Source organism: Acomys russatus, chromosome 20, assembly GCF_903995435.1.
Source record: "Acomys russatus chromosome 20, mAcoRus1.1, whole genome shotgun sequence".
Taxonomy (NCBI): domain Eukaryota; kingdom Metazoa; phylum Chordata; class Mammalia; order Rodentia; family Muridae; genus Acomys; species Acomys russatus.
Genome location: NC_067156.1, coordinates 44,153,198 through 44,176,792, shown reverse-complemented (window position 1 = coordinate 44,176,792; position 23,595 = coordinate 44,153,198). Strand labels below are relative to the sequence as shown.

The 23,595-nt window shown below is 42.6% G+C and overlaps 1 protein-coding gene across 1 annotated transcript in view; it reads right to left on the bottom strand.

Annotated features, from left to right (window-relative positions):
• The window catches only part of Megf10 (multiple EGF like domains 10), a 111,071-nt gene that overhangs the window by 25,488 nt on the left and 61,988 nt on the right, over nucleotides 1–23,595 (bottom strand). The window contains exons 8-15 of the mRNA XM_051163214.1: nucleotides 19,698–19,872; nucleotides 18,345–18,465; nucleotides 17,415–17,578; nucleotides 15,207–15,309; nucleotides 5,712–5,858; nucleotides 4,416–4,550; nucleotides 3,820–3,948; nucleotides 535–663 (exon numbers count right to left, since the gene is read on the bottom strand). Of these exons, the coding sequence (XP_051019171.1) occupies nucleotides 535–663; nucleotides 3,820–3,948; nucleotides 4,416–4,550; nucleotides 5,712–5,858; nucleotides 15,207–15,309; nucleotides 17,415–17,578; nucleotides 18,345–18,465; nucleotides 19,698–19,872 (1,103 nt within the window). The remainder of the gene's footprint in view (nucleotides 1–534; nucleotides 664–3,819; nucleotides 3,949–4,415; nucleotides 4,551–5,711; nucleotides 5,859–15,206; nucleotides 15,310–17,414; nucleotides 17,579–18,344; nucleotides 18,466–19,697; nucleotides 19,873–23,595) is intronic.

Genomic DNA, 23,595 nt, shown 5'->3' with positions numbered 1-23,595 from the left:
GTGTGTCTACTGACTTCCGAATCCCTATCATTTATCCTCACATTTGTGCCATCAGAAGGAATGAAAGCATTTCATACACAGAAAGGCAGTCTGGCCAAACAACAACAACAACAACAACAACAACAACAACAAAAACAATAAAAGGAGAATCAGTTACACGAAATGAATTACACACAGTGCTTGTTCCACCTCAGTGTCCTAATATGTGTCCTAATATGAGCCAGCCGAAGGATCTCTGGAATGTGGGGCTTCTTAAGCACTCAGACAATAGTAGCTAACTTGAGGTCATAGGTGACATATGCTTGGAAGGAGCCCTCACTGACCTAACATGATGCTCACAAACAGGGAGGATATTTCCTCTGTGGGTGTTGCTCCCCTTGGTAAGCCTTGGAAGTGCCCCATTTCCCCATCTCCCCATCCCTTTCCCCATCCCCCCACCCCCACCCCAGCCCCCACCCGTGCTTACTCTGAGTACATCTCCCCATCCCTTCCCCCGCCCCCGTCCTCCCACCCCCACCCCCCACCCGTGCTTACTCTGAGTACAGTAGAGTCCTGTCCAGCCAGGAGTGCATTTACATTCCCCGTCATAGGCGCTGCAAAAGGCTCCATTGTGGCAGTTGCAGGTGTGGATGCAGTTCGGACCCCAGTGGGCAGGTGGGCAAGCTGAAACCACAGCAAGCGAGGAGAGATGAGTCAGAGTCCGCAGGTCTGCACTAAACAGACCATTCCACCCACCTTCTCCCAAGCTCCTTCCTTGTCCTGGGTTAATACTGCTAACATGGACCGTGCCCTCACAATTCACTTCAGAGACTGAATTTTGTGCTAAATCCACACTAAACCCATAGGACGATGCTGGTCACCATAACGACCAATGTGACTGATACACACGCAGGCTTACAGCATCGGAAGGACTTGAGGGAACAAAACTTACTTTAAAGAATCAAAGTTAAACAGATGACATAGACTGAGTATCTGGCACTGTTCTAGACCCAAGGAAAAGAACAAAGAACAAAAGAGGAGTCTGAACCACCCTCCGAGTGCTTCTGTTTTGTGAGGGAGCAAAAGTACAAGTGAACTGAACGACAGGGATGAGGGGAACTGTGGAACTACCAGGTGAGATGAGGAGGACAAGAATGACCCTCCTAAAACCCAGTCTCCCCAGGAGGGAACAACACAGTAAGGATCAGATAGGGAGGGGCTTCCCTCAGGGGCCCCGAGGTCACAGACTTGGGGCTCCCAAGTCTTGGGCTCTGGGCTTTGATTCTCCTTGGGGTTCCTAGGTCATGTGCCCAGGGCTTTGACTTTCCAATCCTGGCCTGGCAGCTAGGCTCCAGAGTTGCCGTTGAAATCTTATTTTCTGTGCTAAGGATACTAGTTATAAGATTCAGCTTAATCAGGGAAGAAGCAGAAAAAAACACAACTAAATCATGATCAGGTACTGTCAGGGGGAGAGCTATTAGGAAGCCACATCAAATAGGCAAAATAACTAGACTTAAAAAAATGGTTTTATTTACTTAAAAATTGTTTTATTTATACTTCAGCTTTAAGAACTAAAGAGACGGCTACTTACAGTTTCTATTTTATTATATTTGGAGCAATGAAGAAAATAAATGAAGCTAAAGTCATTTTAAAATGAAAAGCATTTCCCATAAATATATGTACCATCTTTACCCAAGAATAGGAGGAAAAATAACAGAGGACATTCATGGTCCACAGCAGTATTAGGATGAGTTTTATAAGCAGACTTCCTTATTTTATAGGTGAGGACGTTTTGGCTCAATAGTGGGTAATGGGATCTTGTCTAAGGCCACACGGATCCCCAGAGATGCTTGCTGTTTGGTACCTAAGTATGGCTTCACTCTTAAGGCCACACAGTGAGGCTCAGGATGAAGAGACCTAAAATGTCTGCCATCCTGATGCTACATGCAGTACTCTCTACCCCAACAACTTTTTTTCTGAGAAAATTCTAATTTGTTTTCCTTCACCCAATTTCCTTACCAGCATTTCTTTTTATATTTATTTATTTTAGCTGTGTTTATGTGTCCTTGTGAGTGTATGTGCAACATGTGTGTAGGTGTGCACAACGGTGTATACGTGGATATCAGAAGGGGGCACTGGGGGTAGAGTTACAAGGGTTTATGGGACCCCTCCAACTTGCTTAGAAGGTTCTAGGGTCCTCGGGATTCAGCAGCGAGAGCTTGAAACCACACAGTAACCTCCATAGCCCCAAACAAACTACTTCTAATGCTGCTTAATAAACTTTCATGGACCATCTTCTGCCTGGAGCACAGTTTTCTAAGGTGGCCACTTGCAGCAGGCTTTTATTCCCTGTGCTGGGTTGTGATCGAAGACTGGAAATAAAGATCATTCAAATGTTCCATCTCCAAAGGTAAGTATAGAGACAAGGCTTTCGATAGTCATTTTGCCAAGGACACCTGCCCCTTTAAATGCACTCCATTGATTTTGAAAGTCTCTCCTTGCTTGATGAAGGACTTTGCTCTTTTGAAACTGGCTGATAATTAGCCAAGAAGAAATATTAAGATGGGCCCACAGAGACCATAGGGAGTCAATGAAACCAATGGCCCCCAGGAGAAGCAAGGCTTGCCAAATCAATCAGTTTCCTCTGGAGTGGTTATGGGGACAGGCCATGCTATTGTCTCCATTCACAGTGCTGTTCCCATTTTTGTTCCTTCCAGCACATTCCTCCTCCAAATGAGGAAGTAACCAACTTCCAAAATAAAGAATATGTTTTGAAGAAGCAAATTACACTAGTCATGCTCCAGCACTGACGGCGGTCTTTGCTTTCTTTCCTAAGCCCTGTCACTCACTTTGAGTGCCTATTCCTCCACCTGCTCCCATGCCAACCTGAGTTAGTCAGAGGCATGCAATGCACAGATTTGAATAGATGGCAGCTATTTCTGAAATTCCACCCCCAAATAGATTAAAGTACATACTACAAAAACATCTACAACAACAAACATTCCTTTCACCAAAGGTTTTCTTATCTCAGAAATGGAGGATGGCCAGAGTGAGTGAAAACAAAACTAACATTCAGGGAAGAATATATTCCTCACCAATTAATATTTATAGACGGATTATAAAAGTCTAGAGTCCAAATTCAATGACCGGCAAATGGCCACATAGAGTAAGAGTCATTCCTTGCCCCATTATGTGTGCACCATGTTGAATCACTATGAGCTGAGCATGGGTCATGAAAGCTGCCGTGAAGAGTGGAAGAGCAGACACATGCACTGTCTTTAGTCAAACGCTGACTCCCTTGTGAAAATGCACTAAATGAGCCTTTCAAAGTCTGGCTACATAGAGCCTTGCTATATAATCAATGACTAACCATATATATATATATATATATATATGCATTTATTATTCAATATATATGTTCAATGACTAACCATCCATTGACACATTTATATATAATACATGTGTAGTTATACATATTTAATATATATAAGACTACATAGGTAGTTTGAAGCCGGCCTTGGCTACATGGAGCCTTGTTAATTACTCAGTGACTAACCATATAGATAGATAGAGAGGTATAGAGATAGTCATTGAGCAGTGAATAGAAAAAAAATTATAAACTTAGGTTTTGCCAAAGAGTTACATCTATTTATTAATAGGCCATTGCACAGAACTCTTAATTTAAAAACTATGATACATTTGATAAGTGGTCAAGGTGATATATTCTTTCCTGATCACATAAACTCTCACCATTCAGCCCTAAGACATAAAAACAAAACAAAACAAACAAACAAACAACAACAACAACAAAACAGCAGGTTTTTCTCCAACAAGACTTACGCTGGGAGCAGTCACTGCCAATCCAACCTGGGTAGCACTGGCAGGATCTGTCAATGGGGTTACAGGTGCCATTGTTGGTGCAGGTGCAGACACCTGCACAGTTTTTCCCAAACCTGCCACTGGGACACACTGCGAATAAAGTGAAGTTTAGTCAGCAACAGTAGGAACCCACCTCACAGAACAATTTCCAGGGTCAGGGTCACACTCAGCTGCCCACTGCCTGCTCGCCTCTGCAAGAGAGAGCACACACCCTAATCCCAGATGGGCTCATGTTTGCCAACAGGAAGTCAAAGGCTTCATTGCAGCATCTCAAAAAGTCACTGTGGCATTTATAGAAATCAGATGTGTTTTCTCTCTCAGGGAATCACGATCCTTTCCCACACTGAATTCATGAGGGGATGGTTCCAATGAAACCGAAAGACACAACCAAGGGACCCAAGAGCCTGGGGATGAGGCAGCGCTTCCAATACTTGTGCCATTTTCAGGACTGCCTAGAGCTGATAATAGCAGGCACATGTGGCCTTGGAGAAGTCTGAGAGCGGACTTCCAGAAGCTTGGTCATCCTCCATGGCGCTCCAGTCTGCTCGGACACTTACCTTCATTGCACAGGGCGCCCGTAAAGCCAGGCAAGCAGTCACACAGGCCTGTGATGTGGTGGCAGGGGCCGCTGCTGTGCACACACTGTGGGCATGTCTGGCTACAGCGATGTCCGTAAAACCCTGGGGAGCAGACTGCAAATGGAATGGATCAGGGTTACCTTTCTGAGTTGGGTGTATCTCCTGTTCTACACAGGGGTCTAGTTAAAATGGAGAAATGAGAAAACTTTAAAAAACAAAATGATGAGATTTTTTTTTTTTTCAGGCATGAAACAAGAGAGGCAGCTTTTAAGAAGGAAAGAAGCCACTAAACTCTGAATTTCACTGGGATGAGGGAATGTCTCAGATGTACTATTCCTGTGGTTGGCTCAAGGCCAGGCCTAGACCAGGGGCTCAAAGACTTGTTGAACAAATAAGAAAATGGAAAAAAATCAAACTCTAAATATCCATATCTCAATTAAGTATTCTCAAGCCATTTGTTAATCTTTCTTTAAGAACCAGGATTAAAAAAAAAAAAAGATAAACACTCAAAATTTGAATATCTTTCTCCTTCAAAAAAGAAGTACAGATTAATTGTGATTAGAGAGAGTAAGTAAAAAAAAAAAAAAAAAAAAAAAAAAAAAAAAAAAGAATGCTACATATTTGGACACTTCCAAAAATTTTATTTGGATTTAAATATAAAAAGTTTGCATTGAACTCTTTAATGGAAAAAGCAACTGATTTGAGAAATTACAAATGGTGTATGTTATAACGGGTCACATATTCTTCTCTGATTGCATTACCAAAAGATTTAGTAAGATGCTATGGATCATTTCTTAATTCAAGGCTTTGTGAAACAGTGTCAACAGGGCCCATTTTAAACTTTAATTCTGCTTTCCCCACAGCACTGACTTCCAGATTACTAGTGAGGTGTGAGATTGCCTCGAGGTTTGGCTGATGTTGACTTCTGGTAATTGAGGTGAGGCTGGTGCCAAATTGCCAAATAAAATATTTACAGGTCAGTGGATTTCTGGAACACCATTTGCACACTCGAAGGAAGAACTGAGCATCCTGATGATGGTGCCAATGAGGTAATGAAATCATCACTAAGAAGAAGCGGCTAGCGCCCCCTTCTGTTAAATTAATCCTAGAGGCTGAAAAGAGCAAAGTTCTTGGGGGAAGGATTATTTGAGGACCATTCTTCAAGGAGTCCTCTGCCCTTGACAGCCATAGAACATCATTAGAAACTTAAGAGGTGGGACAGAGATGGTTCTGTACATAATTCCCAGGAGAAACCATTACCTAGGAGACACTTACTTCTCTGGCAAGTGGTGCCTCGGAATCCGGGTGCACATTCACAGATGCCATCGTCGGGAGAACACGAAGCCCCATTTTTACAGTAGCAAGGCAGCGAGCAGTTAGGACCCCAGCGTCCCTCGGCACATACACTGTCACAGTGAACACCTGAAACATCACACACAAGACAGGGTTGAGAGAGGGGTAGTGTGGGCATCTGAAGATGCTAATACAATTGTGAGGGTCAAGGATGGTGGAAAAGCAAGTTTCACTGACAACAATGAGCAGAGATGATATCAGGCTTAAATCCAGTTCTTAACACATATAAACACCAACACATAGTCATCTTAATGTTATCTAATACACAGTACTCCCTCCTATGGAGCTAAGGAAAAAATACTTCCACCACTTTGGCTTTTCTTCTTTAATAGAAGGGTACAACAGGAAGCCCTGGGCTCTGTCTCTTGAAAGAAAAATTTACTAAAAAAAACCCAAAAAACAAAATACTGTTGATTTCCTGCTTGTTCCCTCCCCATTTTTTGTTTTTACAGAGAAATGAACAAAGTGTGCAACGATTGAGCAGAACATAAGATGACTAAATTATTTTATGTCAAGGAAGCCCTATTGAGGAGTAGTACTCACAACCCTAAAATATTTCAAAGATCTAATGTGCTGGATAAGCCAATGCACTCATATGTATCGCCAACTTCACTCTTAAAATTTTTATTTCACATTGAACACATGGGGCAAAATATCCCAGCTAATACCACTTATGTGCTTTTGTCCAAATCATGGTTATGAAATTGTATGGAGCTATTTAACTTTTTATTTGGGAAATAAAGGAACCATAAATCAGTCATGACCTCATAAACACTTACAGGAAGCTAAGGTACACAAACCTCTAACATACATACATTTCTATGTATACATATATTTGTGTATATGTATATATGATTTGATTAGGATGGCTTATGGGTTGTGGTCCCACTATTCTAACAATGGCTGTCTGTCAGCAGAAAGTACAAGAATCCGATAGTTGTTCAGCTCATATTGTATGTCTCAGGATGTTCCTGAACCCCAGAGAAGCAGGCTCTGATCCAGGGAAGGGATGAACATGCTGGTGAAAGTGAAAAACGCAAGCAGGCAAAGAGAGCAAGCCCTCCATTCTATTTCTTTTATATACGTTGTTACCAGAAGGCAGGGTCCACATTAAAAGTGGGCCTTCTCATTTTCAATGATTTAACTAAGAAAAAAAATCCCTCATAGCGTACTTAGCCACTTGGGTTTTTAGTTCATTTCTGTTGTGGTCAAGTTGACAAGCAAGAACAGCCATTGCACTGGCTTTCAATCTTATAGGTCATCATGATCTGTGGATAAGCACTCAGAGCTAGTTATAAAAAATGACTCAAGGTCAGACATAAATTAAGTGATCCTATGCTTGGCATTTGATTCCTCTTGCCTCAAGAGATTTGTCCAGCTGGCTAGAACACCCATCTGTTAGGGTCAACTCCTTCAAGGTAATTTTTCTGGTAAGTAAAAAGCAGCATGAAATAGCAAGGAGATCCACCAGGTAGAAAAAGAAAAAAAAAAAAAAAAAGGAATGAGAAGAAAGAAGAAAGACCACATTTTACATGATTTACCCATCCTTTTGTTCCATAGACTGCCTGCCTCCTGTCCTGGCTTAGTGTTTCTTTGAATTACATCCTGGTATCAGGCTGGGGAAGTGAGCTGTATAAGGGCATCCCTGCAGTAAGATACGGTCTGAGATAAAGAGGTGTTGAAAGAGCTGTAAGTTTGCTTTAACACCTCTATCCTCTCATTATTTTTATTGATCTCATATTTACCAATTTCAACAGAGTTCTGCAAAACATTTTTTATTTCCTTGTTTCAAAGATTAAAAATAATTTAAGTCAATATACCTTCTAAGAGTCTAGCCAGTGCTGGCTTGTTGGTGACATAGTCTCCAAAAAGTTAACTCCAGGGTGATAAAGCCCCAGGCCACATCCCCAGCTCTGTCCAGTGACCTGGATCAAGGAATGAAGGAAGATAGTTCTAGGCTAAAGGAACAACTACAAGATTCAGAGTCCCAAGAAGTATGCAGAAATCCCTCAGGAATTATCAAAGTTGGGAACATCTGGAACTTGGGAACTAGAAATGCCAAGTGAAGGATGTGGGGTAGCCATGGATTTGTGAGAACAGCTAAGAGGGCAAGATTATGGAAAAAAAAACGTCGTTGTCTCATTCCTCCCCACACCATGTTAGCAGCGACCAAATGAGGGATGACATAGCTCAATTTATGTTTCGTAGGAGAGTGGATGATTATGTGGATAGATAAGTCTTGAAAACAAAAGGTTCTGTGGCAAGCAGAGGTTATTGAAGTGAAGCATGAAAAAAAAAAAAAAATGAGAAGACCAACCAAAGGAGAAGAGAATTCTAGAGACAGATGTAGAAGATGCAGATGGGACGTTCCTCTGTTCCTTACCTGCCCAAAGCAACGTATCGCGTCAGCTGTGACAGCGATGGAGCCTGGCTGTGCTGTCTAGGAACTAACACGCATGGGGTATAATGCTTGGCCCTGGGTGCCAGCGTGCCTAGAGTAGAGAGGGGATGTTTTTCACTGTGTCTGTGAGAGTGCTTGTAGAGAGGGTGTGGGCCAGCGAGTAGTGAGAGAACACCTTCCCTGAATGTGGGGGCCTGGAAGGATCGAAGCCAGAGCAGGAAGATCCTTCTGATACAGGTCCCTTTCCTTCCTGAACCAGGAAGGCAGACTTTTGTAGTCTGGGAGCCATTGTCCCCAGCTAAGGAGAAATAGAAAGATAATGAGATACCCTAAGACAATCTCGTTGAAATGTCCACCAAGGAAGAGGTTAAAAACTAGTTGCTGCAAGAAAGGATCTCTAAAATATTTGGGGGAGGGGGGCCAATGGGAAGAGGGTCAGATTTGGTTTTTCTCAGTGGAAGCACTTCTTCCTGATAAACTTCCCAGTGCTGATAAGGAGAGCTGCGAGGGACTGTTTTTGCCAGGACTGAAGACAAAGAGCCCATTGATAGCCTTCTCAAGTTGCTAGGCAATGGCTCAATGACCGCGATAAACTTCAGCTAAGCAGCACTAAAGAAATGTTCATGCGTTTAATGCCTGGTGCATTAAGCCAGGGGCCTCAGTGTAAAACTGGCGTTCACTGGGCATTTGCGATTGCGTGAAGGTCGTAAGTAAATCATCTAGGATGCCATTATTTCCCCTCTCAAAGATGTGGCCCCAAGTCCTCGTCTCATTTATACTCCTTAGGCCAATATTGCAGTATCTGGGATGTTGGAAAATAAAGAAAATGATTTTGATTGAATGTCTTGACCCTGGCAAGCAACCTATTAAGCACATGTCAGGGTAATACAGAGATTTTGTTAATAATAATCCTCAAAGTGATAGCACAGACAGTATAGACAAGTATCCACCAGTGTACCACCTCTGTCCGGATAGAACAGGGAAGAAGTTGGCATTGTTCTGTCTCTTCACTCCCAGGGCCCAGCCATCATGCTGGCACAGAATGTGAGAACACTCAACTGTGACTGTTACATCACACCTCTTTATTGGGTGTTGACAAAAAGTCTCTCTCAGTCATAGAAATTAGGGAGTTTCACATCTGAGGCTGCAAGACCAACATGCTAGCAAGCACTGTCTGCCTTAGGACAGCTCTGCGTGAAAGCCTACAGCTGTGAGGCAGAGTAGGAAAGCTGGGGGGACGCGCTCTTCTGTAGCCATTCTCACTTCAGAGACTCAGCCCTCTGTTTATCACATGAGGGACAGAGAGACAGATCGCTGCACACACACTCTCTAGGTGTCCAGGACCAGAAGGTCCCAGAAGTGATCCACTTGCATTTGTGGTTGGCTGTGTACTTGTATGTTGATTATTCCTTTGATGTAGCTATTAACTCTAACTTGGATTCCCACTATGTGAGACTCTAGGATGCCATCTTTCCAAGTCCTTCATGAAACTTTTTATGCATCACTGAGGTGCTAAGGTGCCAGTGAGGCATTAAACTAGATTGGTCCCTGAAGGTTGGCTTCATTTGTACCACCTGTCACAGTGTGTGTCTGGGACAGAAAGGCTGCCTAGTTCTGCTTCCTGCAGGCCATGGGGCAGCTGGTTTTGTCATCTTGTCATCAACATGCCCTTGGGGTTCTCCCTTCAAGTGTCCTACCTCTGATTCCATTCTGCTGTTCCCAAAGTCTCCCTGTTATGCCATGTCTGGATCATCTCACTCACATGATGTGAGGTTGACCCCTTTTCCACCAGCTTGGTATTCAATTTTCTTGTTCTAGTACAAAGGCATCTTTGAGCAGTTTCTTTTCTTTTTCTACCACTATGAGGCTTCTGTCAAGAAATGGCCCCTGAGCCCCTTAATCAATAATTAGGAAGGTAAGATGTACCAGATTCTATTAAACAGACTGGAGAATGCCACTGTCTGGGCCACTAGGGTAACTTTTCAAATGACAGAAAGGACCACTAAGTAATGTTGTGGAGTTGTATCCTAGATAAGTGGTGCAGGCAGACGCGTAGCTCATCCCGTGCGCCAAGGAGAACATCCTGAGAGAGTTCCAAATCTTTTCAAAATAGGCACGTGTGCACGTACACACACACACACACACACACACACACACACACACGATTCATGAACTGGTGAGGGCTTTTACCTCTTCTTGCCCTTCCTCCTTTTCTGTTCCTCCCTCCAAATTCCCATTCAGTAGGTGCTACATGGCGTGACTGGGAACATGCAAGTGGAAACAGGTCCCAGGTGACAGTGATCTTGGCCAGAGCTGGGAACCAGACTATAGACTGCACGTGCTTTCAGACAGCTGGAATTAAGTGGTGATTAGCTATAATGCTCAGTGACTAGGTGTTTCTGGCTGACTGAGTCCAGAACAGAAAGGAAGAAACATCAACTGTTTCTGCTGTTTTTAGGAAATACTTTGTAAAGCCTTTGTAACACTTTAAACTCTACAGCAGTGTGTGTGTGTGTGTGTGTGTGTGTGTGTGTGTGTAAAATTAATTATATTTCATCTGGAATTTCTCAATCATTTTCTGAAAGGCTAGCTTCAGTTTATAACTGTGTGGAGCGTGTTTGTACATACACCATGTGTGGTATGTGAGTGTACATATATGTGGGCACTGTGTATACTATCGTCTACAAAAGCCCAAGGCACATCCTTGATGGTGTGACAGAATAACATGGACTCCAAAGAGTCTAAAGAATTAAGATGTGTATTCCAGCTCCAATGGCATTTCATTTTCCCCAGCTTTCTAATGATGTCTGTTTCTTCCCAACAAAAGAATTTATTGACTGAAAATGCCAATAAACTACACTTTTAAATCTCTGCATATAATAAATGTGCACTCACTTCTTTGAGGAAAGGGTGCATTAATTTTAGAAAGAGAAACTGGTCTACTCAATATACTTTGGGTTTGCGTTAACTTTAATAGCGTTACATTTTCTACCTAGCTAAAGCATGCTAGCATTTGTAGACCTATTTTTCTCCATTAAAAAAGAAATTATATATAATTATGTCATTTTTCCTCCTTCTCTTTCCTCCCTCAAGGCCCACCTTACTTCATCCTTGCTTTTTCCCTCTCAAATTCATAGCTTATTTTTACTTAATTGTTATTATGTGTATACACATTCATATATAATAAATGAAATTATGCCACTTGAGCTGACAATGCCTTCCCTCCCTGAATCAACAACCATAGACTAGAGCTCTGTTTAAAAACAAAAACAAAAACAAAAACAAAAAACTCAGTTTCTTTTTATTTTTATTTTATTTTATTTTATTTTATTTTGGTTTTTTGAGACAGGGTTTCTCTGTGTAGCCTTGGCTGTCCTAGACTCACTTTGTAGACCAGGCTGTCCTTGAACTCAGTGATCTGCCTGCCTCTGCCTCCCGAGTGCTGGGATTAAAGGCATGCGCCACCACACCCAGCTAAAACTCAGTTTCTTTAGGACGATACAAACCTGAGACATCACCACAAGAGTTTTGAGTGATGATGACTCCAGGTTATGAAACCAGACTTCCTTCGAAGACGAGGCAATGCTGCTCTGTCTAAGTATGCTGATATCCTCCCTTCTGCCTCAATCTCCCCTTCATGGCCACCTCTGCCTGTGTCCTCATTGGCTGAACACTTTATACCACTTTTGTTCCACAGATCAGGGGGAAGAGCCTAGGCCCTGTGTTTCAGTCCATTGAGGACAACTGCCTATTACACTAGACTGTACCCTCTCAAGCAAGTGACTCATAACATGTCACCTAGAGCAGTCTCAGCAACAGAGAAGAGAGGAGACTGATTCACATGAGTCTCTGGGCTTATGACAATGGTTTGTCTGAAACCCAGCTTCTTAGTGAGAAACAACAATGTGAAAAATCTTAAACGTGAAAATATGAGTCTATTCGTGGCTAACAATGAAATGACCTCCTGTGTAAACATTACACATGTTTAGGAAAAGTAATTCAACTCTCATTCTGAATGTGATGATGTGTTTTTAAACTCTCTGAAACTGTTTTTCTCCCACATATGTTTTCTTGCACCAGATGTGTTCTGTGAATGTGGAGGAACAACCTCTCGGCAGGCTCAGAGACTAAAAGCTTTTTACACACCCACATCCATAGAAGACAGAGAGAAATGAGGCATTGGGACTACTTGGCTGGCCTGAGAGATACAGAGACATAAGCACAGGCTACAAAGCAAAGAAAGAGGGCAGAGAGAGAGAGAGAGAGAGAGAGAGAGAGCGGAGAGAGAGGAGAGAGAGGAGGGGAGAGAGAGAGAGAGAGAGAGAGAGAGAGAGAGAGAGAGAGAGAGAGAGAGAGAGAGAGAGAGAGAGATGAGGCAGGCAGGAAATGGGCTGGTCACAGATGGGCAGGGATTATAAGATCACACTGTGTGGCAAAGCCAGTGCATTCCCACAGGATCCTGGTAGGTCGAAGGCCAGATGGGGGATAATTTGTCTTACCCCATGACCCAGACTGTGGAAGGCCAGGAACACATTTTCTGACTGGCTTTAAGCCAATTCATCTCTTGCTTTCCTCATGTGTACTAGGGTGTTCCTTTCACAGCCTGGCTCTAAATCATCAGAGCAGGTTGACATTCGAGATGTGACAGCTATGTCCAGGGACACATCCCATTATCTACATATTTATAAGACAAACATAGATTTGGCAAAGTAGGGTCCAAATATGATCATGTGGCCTCACTGTTAGGATCACTCAGAATTTACCAGATTTAAAAAGTAGTCTTTTGCCTCACTGAAGTTACTGAGATTTTAATACTCATCTGTCCATTTTACAAAACTCAAGAACCCTGGTGAAATCACAGATGTTCTCTGATGCCTGACCTGATCCAGCTTCAACATCATTCAGTGATGGTGAGGTGACAGGGACATAGGAAGGCAGACTTTCACACTGTAAAGCCAAGTTTACAATTCAATAAGGGACTACAGGGACAGAGGCCTACGGTTCACAGGTCACTCATACTGACAGCAAATGAAGTCATTGCACTAGATTGGTCCATCTCAAAAGGTAGCTCTCAGACACTAACACGTGACATTTCATGCCTGCTTTCTTCTGTGCACAACCAAAGAAGCTCTCAGCAAATTCTAGGAGGGCCAACAGATGTCCCTGAAGGGGTCGCTGGTGACAGGCCATGCTTGTGAACCAAAAGACTCGGTGTGGCTGGTTCTAGTGCTCCCCAAATTAATCTATCATCTAAACTCCATCACATTTCCAGCTTGCTTGTTTGTAAAGACTAATGTATTAATGCCAAAAGCCATACAGAAATTCAAGGGATCCAACATGACTGAGACAACCACAGAAGGGAGCAAGACTGGAACGTTCACTCTTCTCCTGGCTTAAAACTTCCTACAAAGCTGCTGTAATCAAGGAAGAATTGTACTGCTGTGTAGACAAACATACAAATGGGATTGACTAGAACATTCATAAGTAAGCCTCATGTCTATGGGAAATTGACTTCTGGCAAGGAGAAGAATAGTCTTCAAAAAGCTGTGCTGGGACCATTGGTTACAAAATAAAGCTTACCCCCCAGCCCTGATCATAGTATATAAAAAGATTAACCCAAAGTGAATAGAAAACCTAAGTATAAAAGTTATATAAAAAAAATTTTAGAAGACAAGATAAAATTTAAATCTCTGTGATCTTGTATTAGGCAATTTCTTAGAGTTGACACCAAAAAGCACAAGAAACAAATAGTTAAAGTTGGAAAAGGGAGATTATCAGAATAAAAACTTCTGGTCTGAAGAATGCTATGAAAATAGCAAGGAAAAAGCACCCCAGAAAATGAGAAGGAATGCTTGCAAATCATGTCTGGTTAAAAAAAAAAAAAAAAGTTTGGGCTGGAGAGATGGCTTAGTGGTTAAGAGCACTGACTGCTCTTCCAGAGGTCCTGAGTTCAATTCCCAGCAACGACATGGTGGCTCACAAACATCTATAATGTGATCTGATGCCCTCTTCTGGCATGCAAGTGTATATGTAGGCAGAGCATTGTGTACATAGTAATAAATAAATAAATCTTTTTAAAAAAAGTTTATATACTGTGGTCTTAGAACTCAACAATAAAAAGAAAAATGATTCAGTTAAAAATTAATCAAGGATCAGGATAGATAGTTCTACAAAGAAGATTGATAGTTGGCTGATAGATGTACAGAATGGACCCTCAGCCAGCAGAGGAGTTCAAAGCAACACCTCAAAGGGGAGCCAGGTCACTTCCTCTGATTTGGATGTCACCAGAAAGACAGATGTGTTGGTGGGGATACAGAACCGCTCAGGTATTGCTGGTGGGAGGGCAAAGTGGTCCTGCAAGAAGAGAGATGTTCTTGCTGGTGATTTCCTACAGGCTTTGAAGATGGCACTAAATGTCCGAGCAAGCCTGAACATCACAAGTAAAAACATCATTCTTCTCCAGGGAACCACTGCACTCGCCTGATAAACTTCCTAGCTGAAATCATGAAGCCATAGAAATAAAGAGGAATTTCTACTCTGTGGTTAGAAATTTTATGCTCAATCATAACATGAATTTGCCATGACTCAAATTTTTAAGAAAGATAAAGTTTTCAAACTTTTATTTCTGGGAAAGAGATTCAATATTTGTATAAGAATCATATTAGGAGTGGTTAATAGTTTTGTCTCTATAGTGATTCTAATTATAGTCTTGGGATTTATTTTCATTTTTTCTTTTCTCTCAATACTCAAACTATTCCACAGAAATCTTGCTGGCCTACATTCTAGTAACTGGATGAGCATGTGAGCTCAAAAGAATTGACTGCTTCGGGTGACTGTCCATTCACACCCAACAAGGAACATTTCATGGACAAAAATTTGTCCACTTGCTGGGGACTTCACTCCACTTTTTTCCCCCTGAAAAACTGACATGTGTATATTTCTTTGAAGGAGCAAGCAACATCACTAGATATTAAAGTGTTGGTTATTTCTTTCCAACTCTGGCCCTGAGCTCTTACCTGACCATCCAGGAAGGCAGCGGCAATGGCCTGTGGTGGGATGGCAGCCATCTGCATGGCTGCAGTCACAGCGCTCAGCACAGTTCAGCCCATATGTACCATCCTGCAAGTAAGAGAACATCGAAGCCAGCAATGACAAACCTAGTTATTCCCATGACAGCAAACAACAAGGGCCCTGACATGCTTCTTAGAAACATGTATCACATCACCTCTCAGCATGATGCAAAATGCAGGCTAGAGGAGGTAACATTTTTTAAATCACCTCAATTCTAGCTTATAGCTGATATAATAGTTGGAGATATGTATAGTGAAACCAGTCATGCCAACACATATCTATGCATACATACAATAAATATAAGCATACTGGATGACTTAAAGTGCTTTTTCTTACCATTACCACAACTCATAAAAAACATGTTTGTTTGTCTCTAATTATTCTTACAATATAGTTCAATGTTCCCTATAATTGTCTTATTCTCTTCCTTAGATGAAATAGAGGTCTTTGTCCACATAAAACACACACACACACACACATACACACACACACACGACAGATAGACAATAAGTACATAAAAACATAGATGTTACATGAGATATATATGTGTATATATGTGTATATATATGTATATATAATTTAATTAGGTTCATTTACATAAACTGCTATCAATGGAATATATAACATAATAAAGAAAACTGAAAATCTATTGTTAATTTCTCTAATGTTTTCTTTTCCAAGAGTCTAATCTGTATAGTATATTATGATTCAAGATTGCAAATACCCATTCCATTGGCAGCCCCCTCGTCTGCCCCTCCAAGCACATGCCAAGAGGACACTCTTGGTGGATGAACATGGTTGATTATTCATGAAGAAAAAAAGGTATTTTTTTATTTGAAGAGAAAACTTATATTTTACCCCAGGTCCTAGGAACTGGTGTAGGGCATCAGAAACCTCCCTGGGTCACCCAAACAATGAGTGACTGAGGGTGGGGACATGGAAACAGCACTACCAAACAGTGAGGGTTAGATGATGTAACCATTTGTCTAGAATTTATTAAGCAAAGAAACCAGCTAAGCCACTTATTAGGCTCCATTAGTGTTTGACAGGATTGCACAGCAGTCAGCTGTTATAACAGGAACCACTGAACCATCAGACTTCCCTGACTTAATAATTCCTCTAAAGCAAAACAATAGACAGATTGCACCAGGGTTTCCACTTTGTCTATAAAGAGGAGGCAAAACATGACGTAACAGCCCAGCTCCAGCCATTGATAATTTGTTCGCTGGTCTGAACAGAGACAACAAAGCTAGCTTAACTCCTAGGGGGTTGGAGTGCACAGAAAAATGCAGGGCAGGAATCCTTTCTCCTTTGGGAAATGGCTTGTACTTAACCGAAGAAAGCCCAGAGGAGGTAAAAGAGGCCTTGTGGAAGCCCTGTCTCTAAAATGGTCCAATTCAGGGGGTCACATTGTTATCTGACAATGTCCTGGGGGGAAGAGAACATACCAACGCTGAAAGAATGCTTGATGGCTCAAGAAGAAAGCATAATGCAAACAGGAAAAGAAACCAGGCGAGTGCTTTTGAAAGCAAGCATGCAACAGGTTACTAGAGAGTTCCCATCCCATTTCATCCTCAGTTGGCCGCAGGGAAAGACTTCTAAGGATGATGCATATCTCCAAATTAGGCCAAGGGAAGGGAGTGAGCTCTGAGGAGACTCCCGTGCCTCCAGAAATATTTACATTAACCAAGTCTGTTTCCAAACCTTCTTTCATCACTTCAGTGCACATTTCTGTGACACCAGCCACCGCCCCCTTTTCAGCCCCCTGTCACTTCCCACCCCAAAGCCTACAGATTTCCATTATAATGAAAACAAAATACGTGGAGAGTTGAGAGGCATACACTGGGTGTTTGACCAATGCTGCTGCCTGGCTCCCACCAAGAGATGAGTGCATAAGACACAGAAAATGCTGGCTTGGGGGGCTGGGAAATCAGCCTAGGGATAAAAAGAAAGAAGGAGGCATTCTTCAAAGCCCACCTAACTGATTTCCACTCTATCCCTTTCCAGCCTCTGTCTACTTCCTGTAATAGTTTTTGAAGATCTAGTCACACTCAGTCAGTTTCAGTCAGAAAAATAAAAATAAAAATAACCTATACAAAGAAGTCAGCCCTCCTGCATAGTCCTCCAGGCATGGCTACCCAGAGCACACATACCTGGCAGGGAAGTTCACATTTTTCCCCTCGCCATCCAGGCGCGCAGGTGCAGGTCCCATCCAGGGTATGGCAGGCACCTCCATTGAGACACTGACATGTTAGGTTACAGCCAAAGCCCCATGTGCCGCTGGGGCACCTGATGGAACAGTCCACCCCGTGCCAGCCTGCATGACAAGAATGGCAGAGTGTGTGAGAAAACAAAGTTGATAGGGAGCTTTGCTGGGCCCTTCCAAGCCGTGTCGCCCTTTAGATGCATCTTGGAGATGCATAACAGTGCTGCCCAGCACCGGGTCCCCACAGTGGCAGACAGGCTTGGCTTTGTCACAATAGGCCTCCACCAGGAATGAAAAGGAACCCCCGAGGAACCAAACAGCCAACTGTGCCCTGTGATTGGCTGGGGATGCCAATGCTGGGAAGCCCCCTGGGCTCCTGGGAAGGGATGTGGAGTGAGGTCACCTTTAATGTGCTGCAATGCTCAGGGTAGAATAATAAGCATTGTCTATTTATATGGGAGGAAGTAGAAGACTTGTTCTTGGAAAAATAACCTCATCTTTGAAGCAAAAGGCATCAACCATGAAAAATGTGTTTCCAAGATTGTGGCTGCATCTATGGAGGACACATTCTGTGCCACACATAAAATCTGTGCTTGGCTGCATTTCTTGTCAAGACTCCAAGTCTGGCCATTTGGGGGCAGAGACATGTCTGCTTGTTTACCCTTCCCAGAGTTCTGCACTCAGACTTTGAAAGTTGGCAGCAACTTCAGAGAGGACCAACTATGAGTCTTTCCCGGCCTCAGGAAAGATGAGGGATGCTGAGGTCACACAGATTTTAGGGAACTTAGAGCTAGAGCCCTCACCAAGGTGTCCTTCCAATAACTCTAGGAAGTGACAGGACCAGGACCAAATAAGAGATTCACATACATACACTTACCTGCCTTACAGATACATGATCCATCCGCAGGGGAACAGACAGCATCATTTTTACAGCCACAACGAGAAGAACAGTTTATCCCGTAGCTTCCCAGAGGACACGGAGTTGAGCAGTCAGTTCCCTACATGAGCACAAACAGCAAAATGCAGTCTGCTTTTTACCAGCAGAAGCCATGCTAACACAAACAAGAATAGACCTAATTATACTGTCTCACTAATTTTAACACTCTATACTTTGGAAAGTTACTATGTTACCATTCCTAAATACAATGTGTAGGATTCAAATATAACGATGGCCGGCCCGTGTTTATGATAAAATAGTTAATAGGATCCCTCCAAAAAAGTACCAAAATAAACCTTTCTCCCTTGGTTACACAAGTGGATATATTAAAGTACATCATAGCCATAAAGTCATTGTCAACAAAAACATAAACACAAACTGCCCACCATTTCTGAATGCTTCATGAGTCTCCTTGCATAATATGTGACGTTGTTAATGGTCAAATCAAACCAACACTCAGCTGGTGGTGTGATTTAGCCAACAGTGGCCATTAAACACATAACTGAGCTACCAAAGGTGACCAAGGAACACCTTTTTTCAAAAACACAAAAGACTCTTGAGAGAAGGTTAATTCAGGGGCCAGCCAGAGGCTGCGACACTAATCAGAAGCCTCTGGAAAGATCCTCTTGGCTCTGTGACTTCTCTGCTCACTCTTGCTACATTGTGCGGCCTGGAATGACCATCAACACTCTTCAGAGTTCAATGGCGTCTTCTTTATAGTGGGAGGGAGTAAATCATAGTTGCCACTTCCATTTTTAATAGCTACGAAGTTGTAAGGACTACAGGTACCATTCAACTCTCTTGTTGTACGTACAGGTACAATGGCAGACTCTAGACCCCCCAAAGAGATGTCAGTGCTAAATGCAACCAACTGCAGCATTTGAGTGTATCATAAATGCTAACCTGGTGCATGTTGTGTCTTTAAATTTTGTGGAATTAAAACAGAAGCTGTTGAAGATAATAACTAATAACGAGCATGTGGAAAAGCTATTTCTTTGTTGCCTAAAGGTCAGACTAAAACGAGTGCATAAGGAATAGTTATAACTGGTCATACTCCCTAATGTGTTCTGATATTATTGACATTAGCAACGTTAATGACACCTTGACAGTCCTATTGGTGCTGCCAGTTGTCAGTGGAAGGTGAAAGTCATTTATCTCAGAGACTTCTTTTCCCATGAGTACTATGAACGGTTTGATCACATTCAATGAAATTCATGGTAGCTCGCATAAGCTACGCAGCTGCTATGCTCCACACTGCACCCCTCTTCTGCCTCCAGAGCCCAAGTTACTCACTTTGAATCCTGGTGCACAGGCACACCTTCCGGTCACACTGTCACAGTCAGCTCCATTTTGGCAGCTGCAGATCTGCTGGCAAGCTTCCCCATAGAATCCAGGAGAGCATGTTTCATTGCAGTACAGTCCAGACCAACCCGGCTTGCAACCACACTCTCCTGACATGGGATGGCAGCTGAGAGACATGGATGAGAAGAACAGGGCATTCTGGGATAAGCATATGACACTTCGGGCATGCTCACATGTTGCTTTCTCAGTAATCACTAAACGTGCTGGTAATCCCATGAAAACAATTTACACGTAATTCCTATGGTGATGTGACTTAATTAATTGGCTGAAACTTGACTGTTATTGCAGAAACAGTGAATGAAATCAGCCTTGTGCCCAAGTCAAGTAACTACAATAACCGTATCCCTTTGGTCTAAAATTCTTTTTAATTCTCTTGAATTGAAAGCACTAACTCAATAAGAAGGCAGCACTCTGCGGGACACAGAAGAGCTCCAGCCAACGCCAAGTCCACTGCGTGATATCCAAGGAATTCCAAAAGCCGTGACCTTGCCAACCTGCTTCTCCTCCCAGCCCATCTACCTGGCAGTAAAACAGCAGCTGCTACCTGGAACAGCAGCCACATTGACAGGCCAGCAGCCAGCTGTTGCTGCACAGCAAATGGACACGTCAGCTGTGCCAAGATGTTTGTGCAAGCGAGTGGACACAATAAGGCACTCTGTGGCACGCTGCCTCAAAGCATGTGTGCTTCTTGACATGGAAAACCTTTACAAGCAAACTAACTCTGCTGACAATAGGAAGACTGTGTGTATATGCCCCCTCCCCGTGAAGCCCAAACCCTCCCCTGAAAGAAGACAGACAACAAAATCTACTTTCCATCCAGACATTTGCTAAATGGCCTTCCTGAGGGGGCTATTCATAGAATTTGTAGGGATGAAGACAGAACGTAGTTCTAGTTTTCATCTATCTGAGTGATGCCCGGGAAGGCACACAGCCTTCTACCTGAAGTCCCCTCTCAAATGAAGTTCTCAGCCACACCACCATAACCTTATTTTGCTTTTTTTGTACATGAGTATTTTGCCTTCAGGTATGTATGAGCATCATAGGCATGTCTTGTGCCTCCAGAGGTCTGAAGAAGGCTTCAGATACCCTAGAACTGGAATTACAGATGGCTGGGGACCACTGTGTGAGTGCTGGGAACCAAACCCGGGTCTTTTTCTGAACCATTTCTCCAGCCCCAAACCTCTTATTTTTATTTTCTATCTGTCTATCCATTTCTTTTTTTACTTTCTTCTCTTCTTCAAAACAAGCCAGGAAACTGGTTGGTTTGATCTTCATTTTCTGAAGTTTAGGTTTTTTGTTTATTTGTTTGTTTTTTAATGTACTTTCAGGCTCCTAGTACAATTAGCTATCCACAGGAAAAGGCCAAGAGGTTCATCAGACCATGCTTGGGAAACATGAAGAAAAACCTAAATGTATTTATACAATTGAGATTTCTGGGTGGAGAGATTTGGACGCAGAAGACAATGGTTTGACTCTCAGATACATTTAGACCTACATACGTATAAGAATAGATCTAGTCCCCTGCTATCATCCTTGGGCAAATACCTGGCATCTTCACGCCATCTCAAGCTTACTGCATCAAAGGCTGAGAGCCTTGGTCTTCTCTACATTTACATCCGGTATCTACCCCAGTCATCTGCACTTCTGTATGTGGTACCACCATCCGCCTGCCTGGGAGTTGCTTTGTTCGCTGGCATGTTTGTTCATTTGCTGGCTTGCTGATACAGGACCTTGCTACGTAGCTCAAGCTGACCTCATAATCAAGATCTTCTGCCTTTGCTAAGATCACAACTATGAACTACTGTACACAGATTAGACTTGTTCTCTTTTATTCTCTTTTAAAATTATTTTATTATTTATGCATATATTTTTAACTTTTTACTCACAAATTTTTATGCAATATATTTTAATCATGTGCTCCCCTCTTCCAATTCTTCTCAGATCCTCCTCATCTCCCTACCGCCCTACTTTATCATTTTTTCTCTTTTTAAAACAAAGAACAAAAAAGAAACACACACACGCACACACACATATAGAAATCAAAATAAATAGGCAAAAGACCAGCAAGACAAAAATAATGCGCAAACAAAGCAAAATTAGAGAAAAAGCTGTTGTTTTTTCTTTTTAATGGATCAATGAGTTCATTTTTTTTTTGTTGGCTAATTACTCTTGGGCAAGAGGCCTGACCCAGAGTGTGTGTAATATACCCAGTGATGTTCCATTAGACAGGCCAGTTTTCCCCCTTTGCCAGTGGGCATTAATTGCAGATAGTATCTTGGTTAGGCATGGTACCCCATGTCCATTTCTTCCGTTCAGCACTAGCTCCCTATCTGGTTTTGCACCTGTGCAGGTCTTGTGTGTGCTGCCACAGTCTCTGTGAGTCCATATGTGCATCGGTCGTGCTGTGTCTGGAAGACACACTTTCCTTTGGAGTCATCCATCACCTCTGGGTCTTACACTCTTTCCTTTCTCTGTTCTGCACAACTGTGGGCCTTGAGTCCTTAAGCGGAGGGATTTGATGGAGACATCCCACTTAGGACTGAGTGCTCCAAAGTCTCTCACTCTGCGTATTGACCAGTGATGCCTCTGTGTTACTTCCCATCTACTGCAAGAAGGAGCTTCTGCGACGAGGGCAGAGCATTGGTCTCCGTTGCTCCTTCAGCCTCACCACCCCCCCCCCATACCTAATCCATTACTAGAACTTAACCATTTCAACTCAAAACTATATTTTGACTCTATCCACATCTCTCTGTCCTCTCCACTGTTCCCTACCTTGCCAACACCTGGACTAAAAAGCCTTCCAACCTCCCTCGCTGTATCTACACATGCTCTTCACCTAAAGAGTCAGTCATACCATACCTTCTCCTCTTTAAAGTTTGTCAAAGGTTCCCCAGTTAACAACACTTGGAATAAAACCCATACTGTCTAATATCACTGACATGACTCTACAATTTGTTACTTAAATCAGAACCCTTTAAGGCTGGAGAGGGAGGATGGAGCCATATCTCAGTAGCTAAGCATTGGCTGCTCTTCCAGAGGACCAGGGTTCAATTCCCAACACCCCCATGGCCACTCATAACCATCTGTAACTCCATTTTCAGGGATCCAAAAATCTTCTTTTGACCTCTGTGGGTACCAGGGATGTACTTGGTGTATAGAAATACATACAGCAAGATCACCCATACACATGATGTAAAATAGTAAATTATTGTTGGGTGGTGGTGGTGCATGCTGTTGATCCAAGAGGTAGATCTTTGTGAGTTCAAGGCAAGCCTAAACTACAGAGGGAATTCCAGTCCAGCCTGCTCTGTCTCAAAAAAAAAAAAAAAAAAAAAAAAAAAAAAAAAAAAAAACAGAAACAAAACAAAAAACAGTGGAGAGGGAAGTACTAAAAACTTACCATAGGACAATAGGTTTAACTGGCTTGTCTTCGTGATGCCAGATATGGTTAGGAAGCCTTGACATTGGCCGTTACCTACTCCAACCGAACAATGAAAGGCCTGCCACTGTAGCTCTCATGGCTCTCACTTTATCAACACACTCGGCCACACTGAGTTTCTTTCAGCTTGCAAAAGCACCCAGGGTGCTTTTCTACTTAAGAGTTTCTAGAGGGAGGGGGGAATCCAATCGCCTAAAGGATGCTTCCTCCTACTTTTTGCCTATTTCTCTATCTATCTATCTATCTATCTATCTATCTATCTATCTATCTATCTATCTATCTTGTCCTCGGTATCAATGGAAACAGTTCCTCTTCCTAGAAGCCTTCTCCAACCAACCAAGATTTAATTAGGTCTCTCCAGTTCTCTCTCTTTTCCTGGATCCTACCCCT